We start from the raw sequence: 21,018 nt of genomic DNA on the forward strand, positions 1-21,018 counted from the left end.
GGTTTGGTCCCAGGCCTATAAAAACAACATCCTGTTCCACATGTGCTGTTCTATTCAGACAATTCTATTGACATTATGTTTATATATTCATATGCACCAAAACAACAACTTTCACGGCCACTAGGGCTGTCCCCGACTAAAAAAAAACAAACACATATTGGTCAACCAAGAGCCATCTGTCATTTATAAAAACATGTATTTTCCCATAGATAGGATGTCTCCATGTCTTTTAATCAACTATATTCACTGAGCTTGTCTGAATCTTTAAGCACACTGTTTGATTCAATAATCAAGACAAATGATTAGAGGGAGTCTGACCAGCAATTGATTTGATTGTGTCGGAGTCAGACAACCAGTGACCCTGGGACAAGCGCCCGCCTTCTCTATCCTCCCTGATGTAGTAACCAGGGTTCACCTCTCCTCCCTGATGTAGTGACCAGGGTTCACCTCTCCTCCCTGATGTAGTGACCAGGGTTCATCTGTCCTCCCTGATGTAGTGACCAGGGTTCATATCTGTCTCTATCCTCCCTGATGTAGTGACCAGGGTTCACCTCTCCTCCCTGATGTAGTGACCAGGGTTCACCTCTCCTCCCTGATGTAGTGACCAGGGTTCATCTGTCCTCCCTGATGTAGTGACCAGGGTTCATATCTGTCTCTATCCTCCCTGATGTAGTGACCAGGGTTCATATCCGTCTCTATCCTCCCTGATGTAGTGACCAGGGTTCACCTCTCCTCCCTGATGTAGTGACCAGGGTTCATCTGTCCTCCCTGATGTAGTGACCAGGGTTCATATCTGTCCTCCCTGATGTAGTGACCAGGGTTCACCTCTCCTCCCTGATGTAGTGACCAGGGTTCACCTCTCCTCCCTGATGTAGTAACCAGGGTTCACCTCTCCTCCCTGATGTAGTGACCAGGGTTCATCTGTCCTCCCTGATGTAGTGACCAGGGTTCATATCTGTCCTCCCTGATGTAGTGACCAGGGTTCACCTCTCCTCCCTGATGTAGTGACCAGGGTTCACCTCTCCTCCCTGATGTAGTAACCAGGGTTCACCTCTCCTCCCTGATGTAGTGACCAGGGTTCATCTGTCCTCCCTGATGTAGTGACCAGGGTTCATATCTGTCCTCCCTGATGTAGTGACCAGGGTTCACCTCTCCTCCCTGATGTAGTGACCAGGGTTCACCTCTCCTCCCTGATGTAGTGACCAGGGTTCATCTGTCCTCCCTGATGTAGTGACCAGGGTTCACCTCTCCTCCCTGATGTAGTGACCAGGGTTCATATCTGTCTCTGTCCTCCCTGATGTAGTGACCAGGGTTCACCTCTCCTCCCTGATGTAGTGACCAGGGTTCATCTGTCCTCCCTGATGTAGTGACCAGGGTTCATATCTGTCTCTGTCCTCCCTGATGTAGTGACCAGGGTTCACCTCTCCTCCCTGATGTAGTGACCAGGGTTCACCTCTCCTCCCTGATGTAGTGACCAGGGTTCATATCTGTCTCTATCCTCCCTGATGTAGTGACCAGGGTTCATATCTGTCTCTATCCTCCCTGATGTAGTGACCAGGGTTCACCTCTCCTCCCTGATGTAGTGACCAGGGTTCACCTCTCCTCCCTGATGTAGTGACCAGGGTTCACCTCTCCTCCCTGATGTAGTGACCAGGGTTCACCTCTCCTCCCTGATGTAGTGACCAGGGTTCACCTCTCCTCCCTGATGTAGTGACCAGGGTTCACCTCTCCTCCCTGATGTAGTGACCAGGGTTCACCTCTCCTCCCTGATGTAGTGACCAGGGTTCACCTCTCCTCCCTGATGTAGTGACCAGGGTTCATATCCGTCTCTATCCTCCCTGATGTAGTGACCAGGGTTCACCTCTCCTCCCTGATGTAGTGACCAGGGTTCATCTGTCCTCCCTGATGTAGTGACCAGGGTTCACCTCTCCTCCCTGATGTAGTGACCAGGGTTCATATCTCCTCCCTGATGTAGTGACCAGGGTTCATCTGTCCTCCCTGATGTAGTGACCAGGGTTCATCTGTCCTCCCTGATGTAGTGACCAGGGTTCATCTGTCCTCCCTGATGTAGTGACCAGGGTTCATCTGTCCTCCCTGATGTAGTGACCAGGGTTTATCTGTCCTCCCTGATGTAGTGACCAGGGTTCACATCCCTCATTTGAACAGGGAAAAACACTCCCTGTTCCCCTGCTCTCTCTAAGTGACACATGTTTGCATCGCATTGACAAAGAACTCTCGGGTCGACCAACAGCCTAACGACCAAATAATGGACCAGTTGCCTAAATGGGGTCAGTCCTAACGACCACCCATTAGTACTTGTCCACCACAACAAGTGAATGTGAATTTTTAGAGTTGTATTCTCCCCCCTGCCGTCTCCTACCCCTCGCTCTCCTAAATCCCTACTTCTATTGTTCAACAAAACGGGTCCAGACTACACACACCCACCTGGGTAACTTTGGAAACACCAATTCATTCGTCTGTAACATCTGTCTCATTAACATGGTTATTGGACAATGGGGCCAGGCTACATTAGGATTTCAGTGTAGGGTTTCAGTGACCAGGGTTTAAGTGTGATATGGAGATGAATATTTAAGCAATAAGGCCCAAGGGGGTGTGGTATAACAGCCATTATAAACTGGGTGGTACAAGCACTGAATGCTAATTGGCTGACAGCTGTGGTATATCAGACCGTATACCACAGGTATGGTGGTCTATGGCCAATACACCACGACTAAGGGCTGTATCCAGGCTGTAATCCGCATTGTGCCGTGCTTAAGAACAGCCCTTAGTTGTGGTATATTGGCCATATAGGTGTTATAACACGGCTTTCAGCCAATCAGCATTCAGGTCTGGAACCACCCGGTTCATAATTAGTAATAGAACATGGGACCACTCTTTCCCAGAGCAGGTTTCTGTTTACACACTGCAGAGCCAGACATGTTTAACAAAACCAATTTCGGATCTGTACTCCCCCTCAGTCTCACCCTGTCGTCCCAGTCTCTCCCCACCTGTGTGTGTGTGTGTGTGTGTGTGTGTGTGTGTGTGTGTGTGTGTGTGTGTGTGTGTGGGGGGGGGGGGGGCTTGTGTGTCTGCTGTAATGTAGTGGATATGTGCTGACTTAATCAAAGGGAGTGGAAACACATTTGGATGCCCTTGATCACAGTCAGTTGTCTTAAACAGCGAGAGAGAGAGGGGAGAGAGTGGGGGGCGAGACAGAATAGAGAGAGACAGAATAGAGAGAGACAATAGAGAGAGACAATAGAGAGAGACAATAGAGAGAGACAATATAGAGAGACAATAGAGCGAGACAGAGGGACGGGGAGAGAGAGGGACGGGGAGAGACAGAGGGGCGGGGAGAGACAGAATAGAGAGAGACAGAATAGAGAGAAACAGAGGGACGGGGAGAGAGAGGGAGAACTGCAGTGTGAGGAGAGGCTGGCTCCATCTGGGGAGTGGTGGTGGTGGATCCCATCTTATCCAACCTGCAATCTGCAGAAACCCTGACCACGCAGGGTGGAACAATTCCTCTCTTCACCCTCTCCTCCCTCCCTTCCCCGTCTTACTGGCCATCAGCCATGTTTGAGAGTGGCTGTGAAAACCCACACACCAGCTAGACTTAGTGTGTGGCTCCCTACACACAATGGTAATGTGTAACACAAACACTCCTAATATCATGGTACAATTCTGGGAGATTTTACAAAGATATTTTAGAACACGGAGGGATTCCAGAACTCCAGAGACATTCTAGAACACCAGAGAGATTCAGTGAGAGATGGACAATGAACGATAAAAAGGGCATGAGCGCTGATCTCATCTGTCCTTCTCAGAGTTGACAGACAGCTGCTCTGTGTTCTAATGTGTGTGTTCCAATGCACACAGAACCATTGTTCCATTCAGCAGGGCTGGCATGACCTTTGCCCTCTGGGTTGCACTGGTCAGTCCCCGTAATGAGGAGCTCCTGGTACTGGCCTGAGCTTAGGGCTCTTACCTCATCAACCAACACACACACACAGCTAGGAGAGGGATGGGACTGTGGTGGGGTGAGAGAGACCAAGCAAACAACAACTGGACAGGAAGAATAGTTAGGCCTCTCAATGGACAAGAAGTCAGTGAAGTGAGTCTCCAGTAGGAATCGTTCCTGTATAATGTATACGCCCAGTCAATCCAGAAGACGAGGCCCGTTTAAGACCATTGAGAGATGCAGCCCTGGAGATAACTGAGATAACTGCACACTGTAGGTCACAGCCACAACGTAGCTAGTCTGACCTAGAGGGAGAGAGGGAGGGGGAACAGAGTGCTGCCAGCTGTAGGACGTGAGCAGGTGGAGAGAGGGAGCACTAGGTGCCAGGTGGGCCAGCCAGACAGGGGAAGACAGACTACATCTGGCCCAGCTGCCAGCCTCCTTGCTGGGGTCGGCTCTCCTCGCCTCCCCCTCACCCCTCCTCGCCTTACACCCGCCTCCCTCCTCCACCTTGCATATCTATAAAAAGGCTAATCTGCGATATGATCTGTACAACAACAAAAAATCCTAACACAGATGCGTGTACACAACCTAAAGATGGAGGAGGGGAGACTGAAGAGGAACACCTTGTATATCCTCTAATCGCCTGCCTGCCTGCCTGACACACACACACACACACCACACACACACAGAGGGTTTACCGAAAAGAGACTTCCTCTGCATGAACAGAGAGAGAGAAAGGGGGGGGGGGGGGGTAGAGATGGCAGCAGGTGTATAAATAGCTATATATAAAGAGTAGACAGGTTTTTTTCTTCTCCCTTTGTCTCCTCCGTGACACTCCGTCTTTCCCCGTTTCAGATGACAGCCTCTGTTCTCATGGTGACCAAGGCCGGATCGGGATCGGAGTTTAGAACCACGTCGGCGTCAAAGGGGATTCTACGATTCCGCCACATCACAATGGGAAAGATTCCTTTAGTTCCAAAACCAAAAGTTACACCTCCAGACAGGCTCTAGTCAAATGGTTTGCTTGAGGTGCATCCTCTATTTTCAGTTCTGATATATCAACAGGAAGTATGTGTGTATACACACATACAGGAAACTAGAGCCTGGACCTACTGAGAAAGAAGCCAAACCATCCTGAACTGCAGCCACTACGGTTCTGTGCTGCCTTCCTAACAATCCAAATGAATCAAGTGCATTCAAATCTAATGACGCCTACGATGTGAATAAAGCCAACTTGACTTTAGGCCAAACCAAGAGAAACCACGCCTGATCTAGGATCAGTTTTCCATTTTAGATCATAGTCAATAGGGTTATCGGGGGACCCGATCACAGGTCAGCATTACAACTCTGATGCTTAGTGCATATGGGCTCAGCCACCCAGGTTCCTGGCTCACTCTTGGTTCGGTAGATCTCGCTCTCAAATTCCTCCCCTCTTTAGACTACGGTAGAGTACAGTAGTAGTCTGTCTTCCATTCTCTCTCTGTGGAGATTCTTACTAGCTGGCCTTGTTGACTCGCTCTCCCTTCAGACAACTATCTGTCGTCTGTTCCATGGTGGTGTGAATGCAGCTGAGTGAGACAGAGAGACAACCAGGGGAGGGAAGGTATGTACATAACAAGCCGACAGACATGGCCAAAGGACCCAGCCAGCCAGGCTAAAAATACCCTGTCGAGGACAGGAGCGCTAAAATGTTCCACACACACAGAGTTCCCACAAACACACACACACACACACACACACACACACACCTTTTAGTCAGAGTCCACTACACAAACTCTTGTAAAGACATGCACACACTTGACTCGACTACAGAGCACTATGCTTTTTCCAAACTACTGGAAAGCGTTTTTCCACCGTCTCGAGGGTCCAGCACTAGGCTGCTCACTAAAAGCTGGCTCCACAGCGAGACCGACTGTCAGCTAGGTTACGGTGAGGACGGAGACTCGACAGACAGGTTACGGTGAGGACGGTGAGGACTCAGACAGGTTACGGTGACGACGGTGAGGACTCGACAGACAGGTTACGGTGAGGACGGAGACTCGACAGACAGGTTTTCTTTGCAATGAATCACAATAGCAATTGTTCACGTATTATAGCCATTAGTAATACATCTAGGCTACATGGGAACCAATGTAACCCTCTTCTGTCCTGTAACAAAGTGTCGCAATAGCCACACACACACACAAACTACACACACAACTACACAACCCGTTTCCTTTGCGGATGATAATCTGTATCATCGACATCGAGCTAGCCTGTAGCTGTGTCCAAAACAGCCCCCTATTTCATTTATAGTCCACTACAAAGAAAAGTAAGGAAAGGATACCTAGTCAGTTGTCTAACTGAATGCCTACACCTGAAATGTGGTCTTCCACATTTAACCCAACCGCTCTGAAGTGCAATATACAAGGACTATGGTGTCATTTGGGACAGTCTCAAGGTTTGAGAAGGGCTGTTCTGGCAGCATATTTTAGAAGTCCTAGTTGACTACAAATGGCTTAAAAAAAAGAAGAAATTAACCTCTTGGTGCTAGGGGGCAGTATTTTCATTTTTGGAAAAAAAAACATGATATTTTGTCAGGAAAATATGCTAGAATATGCATATAATTGACCGCTATGGATAGAAAACACTCTAATTTTTCCAAAACTGTAAAGATATTGTCTGTGAGTATAACAGAAATGTTGCAGGCGAAAGCCTGAGAAAAATCCAATCCGGAAGTGTCCCAGGTTTTGAAAGCGCTGCGTTCCAATGACTCCCTATTCAGCTGTGAATGTACCATCAACGAGCGTACACTTTCTACGTATTCCCCAAGGTGTCTACAGCATTGTGACGTAGTTTTACGCATTTCTGTTGAAGAATAGCCGTAGGCGGCCACATTGCGTAAGTGGTCACATGGTGGCTCCGAGAGAGGTTCTCGCGTAAAATACAGAGGTAGCCATTACTCCAATCGTGCCTCCTGAAAAACGAATTGTCCCGACAGATATATTATCGAATAGATATTAGAAAAACACCTTGAGGATTGATTATAAACAACGCTTGCCATGTTTGTCAATATTATGGAGCTAATTTTGAATATTTTTAGGCGTTGTGGTGACCGCAATTTCCAGGCGATTTCTCAGCCAAACGTGAAGAACAAACGGAGCTATTTCGCCTACAAAAATAATCTTTTGGGAAAAAAAATGAACTTTGGCTGTCTACCTGGGAGTCTCGTGAGTGAAAACATCCGAAGTTCAAAGGTAAACTATTTAATTTGATTGTTTTTCTCATTTCCGTGACAAGGTTGCCTGCTGCTAGCAAGGCATAATGCTATGCTAGGCTATCGATAAACTTACACAAATGCTTGTCTAGCTTTGTCTGTAAAGCATATTTTGAAAATCTGAGATGACAGGGTGATTAGCAAAAGGCTAAGCTGTGTTCCAATATATTTCACTTGTGATTTTCATGAATAGGAATATTTTCTAGGAAGATTTATGTCCGTTGCGTTATGGTAATTCGTGTCAGGCGATGATTACGCTCCCGGATCCGGGTTTGAGAGTCACAAGAAGTTTTAAAGAGTCACCTCGCGATGTTAATCTTAAATTAGTGTGTGGACATTCTGAAATGCAAACAGTATGTGAGAGGTAGGGCTAGACTTTACTCAAGCGATGACGATGACCTAGGCTACAGTGGGCAAAACACGGAAATATTATTTACCCATTGTGGAGCGTCTAAGGTGAATTGCCCTCTCATTTGGGATGTTTCACTGAATTAGCCCTACGAACGAGTCAAACCCCTAACTCAGAAGGGGCAGAATTAGGCTGAATTAGAACTAACCGCTGTTTCAACCAACCGGTGGCTCTGTTCTGTCACTCTTGGCCGCCATGACAACGGCACGAAAATATTAGGAACGGATTGAGTTTAAAATGTCACAACTTCCACAAAATAACCATGACAACTAGGCCTCATGCCAGGCAAGGCTGTGTCGGCAGAGTGGCAGACAAAGACACCGGACTCGGTTGAGAGCGTCAAGGCAACTATCTCCCTTACAACATGCAAATAGCTGAGCAATTCATCTCCGCTATCAGAGGGGTATACGACAAAGATGGATCAATGAGTTACCCAGCTAACTGTAAAGCAACCAGAAATAACTATTGATTTTCTGATTCGCTTTATTTTTTTTTTAAAGCTAAACTTATATTAGTTTTTTTAATCAATTACACCATGTCCAATTCAAGCTCATTTTAGGAAAAAAATTACAAAATAATATTTAGGCGTTAGCTGCTTTGTAGTACACCCAGACCCTGCTTTGTAGTACACCCAGACCCTGCTTTGTAGTACACCCAGACCCTGCTTTGTAGTACACCCAGACCCTGCTTTGTAGTACACCCAGACCCTGCTTTGTAGTACACCCAGAACCTGCTTTGTAGTACACCCAGAACCTGCTTTGTAGTACACCCAGAACCTGCTTTGTAGTATACCCAGACCCTGCTTTGTAGTACACCCATCAGGTATGACCTTTGACCAATGGGAGTGCACAGTAGGCCAACATCTCGGCATGTTTGCTGCTATATTAGACTACTTCCTGTTTATTTTAGGCATATTTGTTGAACTGGACTCACATCCGCTGTGTTTTCCCCTTCAGCAACAGCAAGGATACGTCATCTCTGCAACCAGAACCACCTTTCCTGCTAGTTGATTTAACATAAAAGTTCAGATCCGTCCCGATAGACCAGCCTAAATAAAGCCTGAGAAATCACACAGTACGTCATCAGCTATAACCAATGGCGTACAGATACAATCAAAAGTTTAGACAACTACTCATTCAAGGATTTTTTCTGGATTTTCACTATTTTCTACATTGTAGAATAATAGTGAAGATATCAAAAGTATGAAATGACACATATGGAATCATGTAGTAAACCAACAAAAAAAAACAAAAGAGTTGAATCAAAATATATTTTATATTTGAGATTCTTCAAAGTAGCCAACCAATTCCCTGATGACAGCTCTGCACACTCTTGGCTTTCTCTCAACCAGCTTCATGAGGAATGCTTTTCCAACTGTCTTGAAGGAGTTCCCACATATGCTGAGCACTTGTTTGCTGCATTTTCTTCACTCTGCGGTCCAACTCATGCCAAAACATCACAATCACCCAACCTCAACCTAATTGAGGAGGCCAGGTCATCTGATGCAGCACTCCATCACTCTCCTTCTTGGTCAAATAGCCCTTACACAGCCTGAAGGTGTGTTGGGTCATTGTCCTGTTGCAAAACAAATGATTGTTCCACTAAGCACAAACCACATGGGATGGCGTATCGCTGCAGAATTCTGTGGTAACCACGCTGGTTAAGTGTGCCTTGAATTCTAAATAAATCAGTGTCACCAGCAAAACACCATCCCACCTCCTCCTCCATGCTTCACGGTGGGAACCACACATGCGGAGATCATCCGTTCACCTACTCTGCGTCTCACAAAGACACGGTGGATGGAACCAAAATGTTAAAAATTGGACTCCTCAGACCAAGAGGACAGATTTCCACCGGTCTAATGTCCATTGCTCATGTTTGGCAGAAGCAAGTCTCTTCTTTGCCCTTTAGTAGTGGTTTCTTTGCAACAATTCGACGATGAAGGCCTGATTCATGCAGTCTCCTCTGAACAGTTGATGTTGAGATGTGTCTGTTACTTGAAATGTGTGAAGCATTTACTTGGCCTGCAATTTCTGAGGCTGGTAACTCTAATGATCGTATACTCTGCAGCAGAGGTAACTCTGGATTTTCCATTCCTGTGGCGGTCCTCATGAGACAGTTTCATCATAGCGATTGATATTTTTTGCGACTGCACTTGAATAAACGTTAGTTCTTGAAATCTTCCGGATTGACTGACCTTCATGTCTTAAAGTAATGATGGACTTGTTTACTCTTTGCTTATTTGAGCTGTTCTTGCCATAATATGGACTTCGTATTTTACCAAATAGGGCTATCTTCTGTATACCACCCCTACCTTGTCACCTGTTAATTGAAATGCATTCCAGGCAACTACCTCATGAAGCTGGTCGAGAGAATTCCAAGTGTGCAAAGCTGTCATCAAGGCAAAGGGTGGCTACTTTGAAGAATCTCAAATATAACATATTTTGATTTGTTTAACACTTTTTTGGTTACTACATGATTCCATGTGTGTTATTTCATAGTTTTGATGTCTATTATTCTACAGTGTAGAAAAGAGTCAAAATAAAGAAAAGCCCTGGAATGTGTAGGTGTGTCCAGACTTTTGACTGGTACTAGATTTTTATATATACACTCAAAAGTTTGTGGTCACTTAGAAATGTCCTTGTTTTTGAAAGAAAAGCTATTTTTTTGTCTATTAACATAAAATTGATCAAAAATACAGTGTAATTATTGTTAATGTTGTAAATGACTATTGTAGCTGGAAACAATATTTTTTTTAATAGAACATCTACATAGGCGTACAGAGGCCCATTATCAGCTACCATCACTCCTGTGTTCCAATGGCACGTTGTATTAGCTAATCCAAGTTTATCATTTTAAAAGGATAATTGATCATTAGAAAACCCTTTTGCAATTATGTTAGCACAGAGGAAAACTGTTGTTCTAATTAAATAAGCAATAAAACTGGCCTTCTTTAGACTAGTTGAGCATCTGAAGCATCAGCATGTGTGGGTTCGATTACAGGCTCAAAATGGTCAGAAACAAATAACTTTCTGAAACTCATCAGTCTGTTCTTGTTCTGAGAAATGGAGGCTATTCCATGCGAGAAATTGACAAAAAAATGAAGATCTCATACAACGCTGTGTACTACTCCCTTCACAGAACAGAGCAAACTGACTCTAACCAGAATAGAGAGAGGAGTGGGAGGCCCCGGTGCACAACTGAGCAAGAGGAGAAGTGTATTAGAGTGTCTAGTTTGAGAAACAGACGCCTCACAAGTCCTCATTACCGATTGTTAGGAATACTTTAAAACCGGCCCTAATTTTAAAAAAATCGGCCATGCCAATTAAATCGGTCGACCTCTATTAACAATGTCTACACTGTATTTCTGATCAATTTGATGTTATTTTAAAATGCACAAAAAAAAAGTGCTTTTCTTTAAAAAAACAAGGACATTTCTAAGTGACCGCCAACTTTTGAACAGTTGTGTGTGTATGTGTGTGTGTATGTGTGTGTGTATGTATGTGTGTGTGTATGTGTGTGTGTATGTATGTGTGTATGTATGTGTGTGTATGTATGTATGTATATATATATAGTCTATAACCATGACAACAGATAAGCCTACTTAAAATGGAGGGAATCAGCGTCATCTCTTAAAGCCTAACCACGAGTAATTGAGGGGGACAGTCCCAATCATAAGACTAATTGGCTTCAAAACACCATTTATTTTCTCCAACGATGCGTGAATGTCAGCCTGGGCTGATAGGGGCTGCTGCCTGCTGCAGTGTGGGGCTGATACAATACAGTGATATGGACACCAGCTATTGGTACTAACTAATAAGCATTATAACAGTTCCAAATAGATATCCATTGTCTCGTGTATAGCCGTTGCTGAGTAGCTTGGCACTGGGGACACCAATGATGATACACCTTTCAGTGATTCCTCACAAAACCAGGGCAACACCAAACAAAATACTATGATTTGGGAGATTTTCACAAAATGTAATCCATAGAATAATTATTTAGAGGCAGGATTGTTAACACATATGACATTTATATCTAAAAGCATAATTGAGAAATAATTGATCAAAGTTGGCATATTTATGACATTTTGGCCTTAGCCAGGCCTCCTTTAGGACTAAATAATGTTTTATCTGTCACAACACCATAATGAACATTGCATTGTAACAGCTGAGTAGTGTAGAGACAGCAGTTATGATACAACCCTAGTCATGACAATACCATAATGAACTGCTAAGCATTGTGACAGCTGAGTAGTGTAGAGACAGCAGTTATGATACAACCCTAGTCATGACAATACCATAATGAACATTGCATTGTAACAGCTGAGTAGTGTAGAGACAGCAGTTATGATACAACCCTAGTCATGACAATACCATAATGAACTGCTAAGCATTGTGACAGCTGAGTAGTGTAGGGACAGCAGTTATGATACAACCCTAGTCATGACAATACCATAATGAACTGCTAAGCATTGTGACAGCTGAGTAGTGTAGAGACAGCAGTTATGATACAACCCTAGTCATGACAATACCATAATGAACATTGCATTGTAACAGCTGAGTAGTGTAGAGACAGCAGTTATGATACAACCCTAGTCATGACAATACCATAATGAACTGCTAAGCATTGTGACAGCTGAGTAGTGTAGAGACAGCAGTTATGATACAACCCTAGTCATGACAACACCATAATGAACTGCTAAGCATTGTGACAGCTGAGTAGTATAGGGACAGCAGTTATGATACAACCCTAGTCATGACAACACCATAATGAACATTGCATTGTAACAGCTGAGTAGTGTAGGGACAGCAGTTATGATACAACCCTAGTCATGACAACACCATAATGAACTGCTAAGCATTGTGACAGCTGAGTAGTGTAGGGACAGCAGTTATGATACAACCCTAGTCATGACAACACCATAATGAACTGCTAAGCATTGTGACAGCTGAGTAGTGTAGGGACAGCAGTTATGATACAACCCTAGTCATGACAACACCATAATGAACATTGCAGATGTATTTTCCTGTTTCACGTATCGTCTCCGATCTAGTCTTGACTCATTATCTCCATCAGACAGGGACACATGAACTTAAGACTTTCATCAACGCCGCTTCCTCAGATGCCCTTCAGTCCCGTCACATAGACAGTAACCAACAATGGCCACTGGAAAATAAATAGGCATCAAGTTCACATGTCAACTTTTTTTTTTTTCTCCAGCAGAACATGTTGGGTTTTTTTTTTGCAGCCAAAACGCCACACATGTCACTGGAATTCCGTTGGTGAAAATAAGAGGGTACAAAAATAATGGTATCATACAGCCGTGACCAGGAACGGCTGCATGGTAAGTAAAGGCACAATTACGTCAGCCAGCTGGACCTTGGAAAGCGCTACTCATCATCATCTTATTAAGAAATGAATAACCAGTATCCACTGTCCAGACAGAGACAGTGGGGGGGGGGGGGGGGGGGGGGGGGCAACATCCATGGAAATTCACTGATAATGTCTGCTAGGCTACTGTCTACTATGTAATTCTAGCTAAGGAAGTGACTACAGTGTGATGGAATTCAACACAGTAGCGAAATAGCTACAGTACCGGTATGTTTGGTTTTGATAGCAGGTATGTTTGGTTTTGATCTAAGCACACAGACTCATCCCAAGATGTACTCTTAAGGAGCCACCATTACCCCTTAAGGAGCCACCATTACCCCTTAAGGAGCCACCATTACCCCTTAAGGAGCCACCATTACCCCTTAAGGAGCCACCATTACCCCTTAAGGAGCCACCATTACCCCTTAAGGAGCCACCATTACCCCTTAAGGAGCCACCATTACCCCTTAAGGAGCCACCATTTACCCCTTAAGGAGCCACCATTTACCCCTTAAGGAGCCACCATTTACCCCTTAAGGAGCCACCATTTACCCCTTAAGGAGCCACCATTATCCCTTAAGGAGCCACCATTTACCCCTTAAGGAGCCACCATTATCCCTTAAGGAGCCACCATTTACCCCTTAAGGAGCCACCATTTACCCCTTAAGGAGCCACCATTTACCCCTTAAGGAGCCACCATTACCCCTTAAGGAGCCACCATTTACCCCTTAAGGAGCCACCATTTACCCCTTAAGGAGACACCATTATCCCTTAAGGAGCCACCATTTACCCCTTAAGGAGCCACCATTTACCCCTTAAGGAGCCACCATTTACCCCTTAAGGAGCCACCATTATCCCTTAAGGAGCCACCATTTACCCCTTAAGGAGCCACCATTATCCCTTAAGGAGCCACCATTTACCCCTTAAGGAGCCACCATTTACCCCTTAAGGAGCCACCATTACCCCTTAAGGAGCCACCATTTACCCCTTAAGGAGCCACCATTTACCCCTTAAGGAGCCACCATTTACCCCTTAAGGAGACACCATTATCCCTTAAGGAGCCACCATTATCCCTTAAGGAGCCACCATTTACCCCTTAAGGAGCCACCATTTACCCCTTAAGGAGCCACCATTTACCCCTTAAGGTGCAAGGACTCCATCTAAATGTGAATCGATTCTCAACTGCAATACGGTTCTAGAAACATAAAACCCTGCACTTCCATATCACATTAAAATAATTTCACAAATGCTAATTATACACGTACTATAGACAGTTTTAACCGGCATCCTCACAGATGCAGCCAACAGGATTTCTCAGTGACAACACATTTCTGGCGGCCTTCTGTTAAACACAGCCTTAATTCCGTTACACACAGGTGTTTGGAGCATGCTAGATATCTAATTAACACAGGTGGTCCCTCAGTCTTCTGTCAACAACGCGCTGTAACATGGAGACATGGCAGTGTGGGAACACTAACCATATAAAAAGACGTGTATCAATTTAACCTTTTGGTGCTTCAAAACCATACCGCAATAGATTCACCAAGCGTCAGGGCTCTTAAAAAAAACTCCCCTCATACAGAAGACGCCTACTTCCAATGACTCTTATGTGTAATGGAACTGAGAGTCATGATCAAGGGCTAACACTCAGACAGACAGCAGACAGACAAGAAACATGAGGATTGACAGTAGACAGGCAGGCGTCCGCCCCCACCCACGCACACACACACATACTCACAATCAAGGTGTTTCTTCTTGGGGCCGCTGACTTCGTGCGTCGTGGCCTTGCACACGGCTTTACTGATACCAGACCCGGTCATGCTGTGCTGTGCCGCTGCGAAGCGATCCGTTATAGACTGTCCTGACATTGTGTTTCACCGTTTCGCTACAAAACCCACTATGATTAGTTGGATGATAAACACACACACACAATGTCCAACGATTGGTTATTAGCTGACGTGCGTAACACCAGAGATGGCAAGGAGGTTTCGGGCCACGGGATTCGGTCCCGTTAAAAAGAAGTGGTATGACGTCCTAGTCCAGTATCGCTGAAAGATCTCCGACTAATTTTAGTTTTTTTGTTTGTTTGTTGCAACCTAAAAAAAATAAATCCGGACACACAATGTTATTATGTATTGAATAAGCAAATCAATTAACTAACTAGTTAACGTTAGCTATCATTAACAAGGTATTCTGTATAGTAACAAACAAAACACACAACAACAAAAAGGTTGACATCTAACAAGTAAACTAGCTTTGTGTTAGCTAATATTTCCGTTTCTGCACTCGAACCACGAATGAGTCCCACTATGCAATTTGTAAACAGAAATGTCAGCTCGCTGGCTACATATAAACATCTCTAGCTGGCTGGATACCTACGGGTCAATTTAACAAGACCACTGGCGAGACAACCCTGAATTATGATCACAGTTTTTAGCCAAACTAGCTAAAACGGTTACTACTCAAATAAAACCCCTCTTCTTCAGAATTCAACTTCCACTGAGGTTTTGTGTGTTTAGGTTACCTCGAAAAGACCGGTCCCTTTTTTGGGGTTTCGAGTGAAACATAACGAAAATAGGCAAACGTGAAACTATCAAACTTTCCCAACTTGTCTTGAGCTTCAGACTAGATGTAGACGGAGAGAAGACAGCGGCCAGTTGACCGGCCTTCCTGCTAACACAACACCCTCTAACTACCTAGTATCGTCCTGTCTCAACCCTGCTTCCTCCGAGTCCGGTACTAGGAGAGGAACACCTGAATTTAACCTATTTGGTCCGATATATCCATGAAATTGGCAACAACAACAACAACAAAAAACTACTAAAAAAAACCACCCGTCAGAAACCACTGAACCTTGACATCCAACTCATATCGTCGTCTTTAGTATTATTCAAGTCTTGTTGAATATGTAGGAATATGAAACAGCTTGTCTCCACTTGCTGCCTGCCTACTACCGCGGACAAAATGGCAGCGTAGGAATCAGCTGATCTGAGAAAGAGTTGATTGGATGGGACCTGGACCGTGTCGGAAATTTAAGGTAGAAATGTGACGACGGTCATGTACGTCTAAGACTAATACAGAATTAAACGTTGTTTTATTTGTTTAAATAAAATACAAACTCCACAGCCATTTACAATGTTTTTATTCATTTAATAAATTGTTATTTAAGCTCTATTTATCCGCTGTATATGTGATTTTAACCATGTAATATTTACACATTTAAGGTCGTATTAAATTATTTCTCAAACTCGGTGTCCTTGATTGACTCGCGCTCCGAGTATGGAACATTGTGTGCCTGAAAATCCTGAGAAGGACAATGATGTGCATTATTATTAGCCTGCCTGCCTTCCATCTGTGCGACGTGCGCACAAAATATATGACAACGCTCAAGGTAATTTCCCCCGGTGGTATTTCACAGTGGATGCAATAAATTAGGCGATAGCCTCTAATAGATGTTTTCCTATAATGAAACCCATTCTGCTCCTGCCATAGGCTACTTCACTACTGAAGGCATATGTCTATTTATACTGTATGATGGTGATCATTCATATAAAGTCACTGTTTATTTTTGCCTGACTGAATATCAGGAGATGTAGGAATACTGAATATAGGTCTTATACAGTAGTATATCGTCGTTATTACTTCTAGACTACAACGTAGGCTATAGCAGGGGCTTAACCATATAGTTTATGGGCTTATATGAGATGTTTTCCCTTCCCTTATCAGACCACCTCTTACTTTTACAAAGCCCTGGTTAAGAGTTCAAAGTCCTGATGATGATGATGATGATGATGATGAGATAGAAACCATGGTTTCAGAATGAACCTCAAAGCGTTTGCTCACCCCCCCCCCCCCCCCCCCCCCCCCCCCCCCCCCCCCTCCCTCACACGAACGCACACGTACACACACACACAGTTACATACACACACACAGCGTTTGACCTGGATTTCATAGACTAATCTAATGTAGGGCTGTGTTCAAAAGTACACATTGGAAAGTGTCTCTGTGTCAGGTACATTCCAGACAAATATCGATCGTTCTGCAGATCTAGGATCAACATTGTAAGGTGGAGGAGAGGGGTGGGGGTGGGGGGGGGGGGGGGGGGGTGTATAACACAGCATTGAGGTGTGTAGCAGATAAATCATTTTCCAGGAAGTGCTTGTATGAGAAGCGATTAACCACATTCTGTCTTTGTAGTGAGAGGAAGTAGTCAGGAGGGGTGGTGCAAAGCAACGGTTTTCTCCTGAGTACAGACAATATTATGTGCACACTCACACTCACACGTCAGTCCTCATACACATGAATTAATGATGATATTCATTTTCATTTCAAAACAACACACGTGATTCATTGTTTCCAGTCCCGTGTGGCCCAGCTGGTAGAACACGGTGTTTGCAACACCAGGGTTGTGGGTTTGATTCTCAAGGGAGACAATACAAATATATATATATGAAAATATATTCACTCAGTTGCTCTGGATAAGAGTGTCTGCTGAACTCTCCAAAAAACATAGAATATTTGTATTTATAGTCATAAAATAAGGTACTGGTAATTACAAACGTGTATTTCAAAATTCACCTAAATAATAAATATACTGAACAAAAATATACACGTGAAATGTTGTTTCATGAGCGGAAATAAAAGATCCCAGAAATGTTCCATGTGCACACATTTGTTACATTCCTGTTAGTGAGCATTTCTCATTTGCCAAAAGATAATCTATCCACCTGACTGACAGGTGTGGCATAACAAGAAGGGGATTAAAGAGCATGATCATAACACAGGTGCACCTTGTGCTGGGATTAATAAAAGGCCACTAAAATATGCAGTTTTGTCACACAACACAATGCCAAAGAATTTGCAGATTCTGAGAGAATGTGCAATTGGCATGCAAGAATGTCCACCAGAGCTGTTGCCAGATGTTAATTTAAATGTTAATTTCTCTACCATAAGCCGTCTCCAACTACATTTTAGAGAATTTGGCAGCACATCCATCCCGGCCTCGCAAACGCAGACCATGTGTAACCACGCCAGCCCAGGACCTCCACATCCGGCTTCTTCACCTGCAGAATTGTCTGAGATCAGCCACCCGGACAGCTGATGAAGCTGAGGAATATTTTTGTCTGTAATGAAGCCCGTTTGTGGGGAGAAACTCATTCTGATTGTCTGGGCCTGGCTCGAAGTGGGTCATGTGAAATACATAGATTAGGGCCTAATTTATTTATTTCAATTGACTGATTTCTTTATATGAACTGTAACTCAGTAAAATCGTTGAAATTGTTGCATGTTACGTTTATATTTTTGTTCAGTATACATTATTGTCATTTATATTCATCCAATAGAAAAATGTATCAAAAAAATGTCAAATGTTCTTTCCTCTTCCTCTTTCAATGTTCCAAAGTTCCATTCTATATCAAAGTTCCATTCTATATCAAAGTTCCATTCTATTTCAAAGTTCCATTCTATTTCAGAGTTCCATTCTATTTCAAAGTTCCATTCTCCCCGAAACAGTTTGAGGACGTCGCCATCTAGCGGCACTAGAGTAGAATTATTTCCATGGCAACTGGATGTGAACAAGTAGTCCATGGCAACAAGCAGTAGCAGCAGCAGCAGCAGTCAGCTTTAATCCAATTCAACTGAAATGAGTCTTCATAGGTAGCTGTCTCTCACGACTGAATAGCCCATTTATGTTTCTCTGTCAACAATATTAACATAATGACACTTGATTGATTGATACACTACTGAAGAGGATTACGCTTCTGACATATTAACAGTTGAAATTTCTCCATTAAGTATTTATTTAATTGAAGTGTTAAAAGCAGTCTGTGAGGCTGTTTGGTATAGGCAGGTAGAACAGTGTTTGGTATAGGCAGATAGAACAGTGTTTGGTATAGGCAAGTAGAACAGTGTTTGGTATAGGCAAGTAGAACAGTGTTTGGTATAGGCAGGTAGAACAGTGTTTGGTATAGGCAAGTAGAACAGTGTTTGGTATAGGCAGGTAGAACAGTGTTTGGTATAGGCAGGTAGAACAGTGTTTGGTATAGGCAAGTAGAACAGTGTTTGGTATAGGCAGGTAGAACAGTGTTTGGTATAGGCAGGTAGAACAGTGTTTGGTATAGGCAGGTAGAACAGTGTTTGGTATAGGCAGGTAGAACAGTGTTTGGTATAGGCAGGTAGAACAGTGTTTGGTATAGGCAGGTAGAACAGTGTTTGGTATAGGCAAGTAGAACAGTGTTTGGTATAGGCAGGTAGAACAGTGTTTGGTATAGGCAGGTAGAACAGTGTTTGGTATAGGCAGGTAGAACAGTGTTTGGTATAGGCAGGTAGAACAGTGTTTGGTATAGGCAGGTAGAACAGTGTTTGGTATAGGCAGGTAGAACAGTGTTTGGTATAGGCAAGTAGAACAGTGTTTGGTATAGGCAGGTAGAACAGTGTTTGGTATAGGCAGGTAGAACAGTGTTTGGTATAGGCAGGTAGAACAGTGTTTGGTATAGGCAGGTAGAACAGTGTTTGGTATAGGCAGGTAGAACAGTGTTTGGTATAGGCAGGTAGAACAGTGTTTGGTATAGGCAGGTAGAACAGTGTTTGGTATAGGCAGGTAGAACAGTGTTTGGTATAGGCAGGTAGAACAGTGTTTGGTATAGGCAGGTAGAACAGTGTTTGGTATAGGCAGGTAGAACAGTGTTTGGTATAGGCAGATAGAACAGTGTTTGGTATAGGCAGGTAGAACAGTGTTTGGTATAGGCAGGTAGAACAGTGTTGGATGTAAAGCTCTAGCGATCATGTCATTTGTGTCAAATCTTTCTATTTGGCTGAAAACATCTAGTCCAATCAGTACATGATATCCTAACTTCAGACTGACAACTTTGATTATAACACCACTCATGTACCCTCATGAATAGGCATAGTCAAGAACCCTCAGGTAGCTTACTTGAGGTTTGCCTCAATAGATCTACTCAGGAAGAGGGGCGCTACACATGTAGGATCTTAATTTGACCTATATTGTTACAGACAAATAATCCTGCAGAAACAGGAGCTGAACATTTAGTCCATAATGGTGCTTGATTGGCAGTTAGGCTAGTAGCTGTCCAAAAATAGGCTACATGGATAGTGTAATACTGTTAATAGGACCGTGTTAGTGAGGGGTTTTCAAATAATTTATGAAAATCACGAAGCTCATCTGCATTTCCTGTGGTGCAGTTAAATTCTCAGTAAGAAAGGAGTGATCAAATTAAGATCCTACATCTGTAAATGTCACAGAGTGCATTAATGAACCCAACACCAGAGAGAGCCTCAATATGTACTGACAACAAAATACGCTGTGCCTAGAACTGGGTTGGAATATGTAGTGATCTGTGTCAGAGGGAGTGAGCTGTCGTCGCTGTTATCGAGGACGGGGGGAGGAAGGTCTATGTTTTTGTTGGAAGATCGAGAGAAGGGGGATGGTGAGGGGGGTCAGAAAGAGAGAGAGAAAGAGAGAGAGAGAGAGGGAGATTTTCTTAAACTTAGTTGTGGGGAATATTTAGTCTACAATCAAGGAGCACAAAAAAATCTACCCATATCGCATTTTAAAAATCCTAATGGTAATCATAATGCTTGACTAGACTATATTTTTGACTTTCCACCCTGTGTCCCACCCGCACCCCTCTCCCTATAGAGCGTTTTGAAGTATAGGCTATTTAAGAACAGCAGTATACTATTCACAGCTGCTCTTTAACGGTCCGGTCCGCACGCCACTGTCTCCCGCTGTCTAGCCCACCAGCTAATCCATCTCCCATCTCTCAGGACTACTTCTTCTTCTTCCGTGGTGTTTTAGGTCGCACTACATCCAAAAAGTTGTATTGCCGGCAAAGCCGCCCACTACTGGATTCAAAGTAAAACAGAAAACCATACGTGATGGGGAAAACGTAACTTACTCCTCGCAACTAAAATAGTTGACAAAACAAATCAAAACAGACTCCCACTTCTTCCGTCCTTCAAAAGATCCATATCTCCCCACTAGGGCTCTGGAGCTCT

The 21,018-nt window shown here is 43.9% G+C and overlaps 1 protein-coding gene across 12 annotated transcripts in view; it reads right to left on the reverse strand.

Moving 5' to 3' along the window:
* Positions 1-16,010, reverse strand: part of LOC110531425 (phosphatidylinositol-binding clathrin assembly protein) — a 72,663-nt gene extending 56,653 nt beyond the window's left edge. For 6 of the 12 annotated variants that reach the window (XM_036987281.1, XM_036987287.1, XM_036987278.1 and 3 more), the window contains exon 1: positions 14,741-16,009. In XM_036987281.1, coding sequence (XP_036843176.1) covers positions 14,741-14,870 — 130 coding nt within the window. In that variant the 5' untranslated portion in view covers positions 14,871-16,009. Of the gene's footprint in view, positions 1-14,740 lie in introns of all 12 variants that reach the window. The other 6 variants (XM_036987285.1, XM_036987283.1, XM_036987286.1 and 3 more) reach the window with 2 other exon arrangements.
* Between the last annotated feature and the right edge of the window lie 5,008 nt (positions 16,011-21,018).

Source organism: Oncorhynchus mykiss, chromosome 9, assembly GCF_013265735.2.
Source record: "Oncorhynchus mykiss isolate Arlee chromosome 9, USDA_OmykA_1.1, whole genome shotgun sequence".
NCBI lineage: Eukaryota > Metazoa > Chordata > Actinopteri > Salmoniformes > Salmonidae > Oncorhynchus > Oncorhynchus mykiss.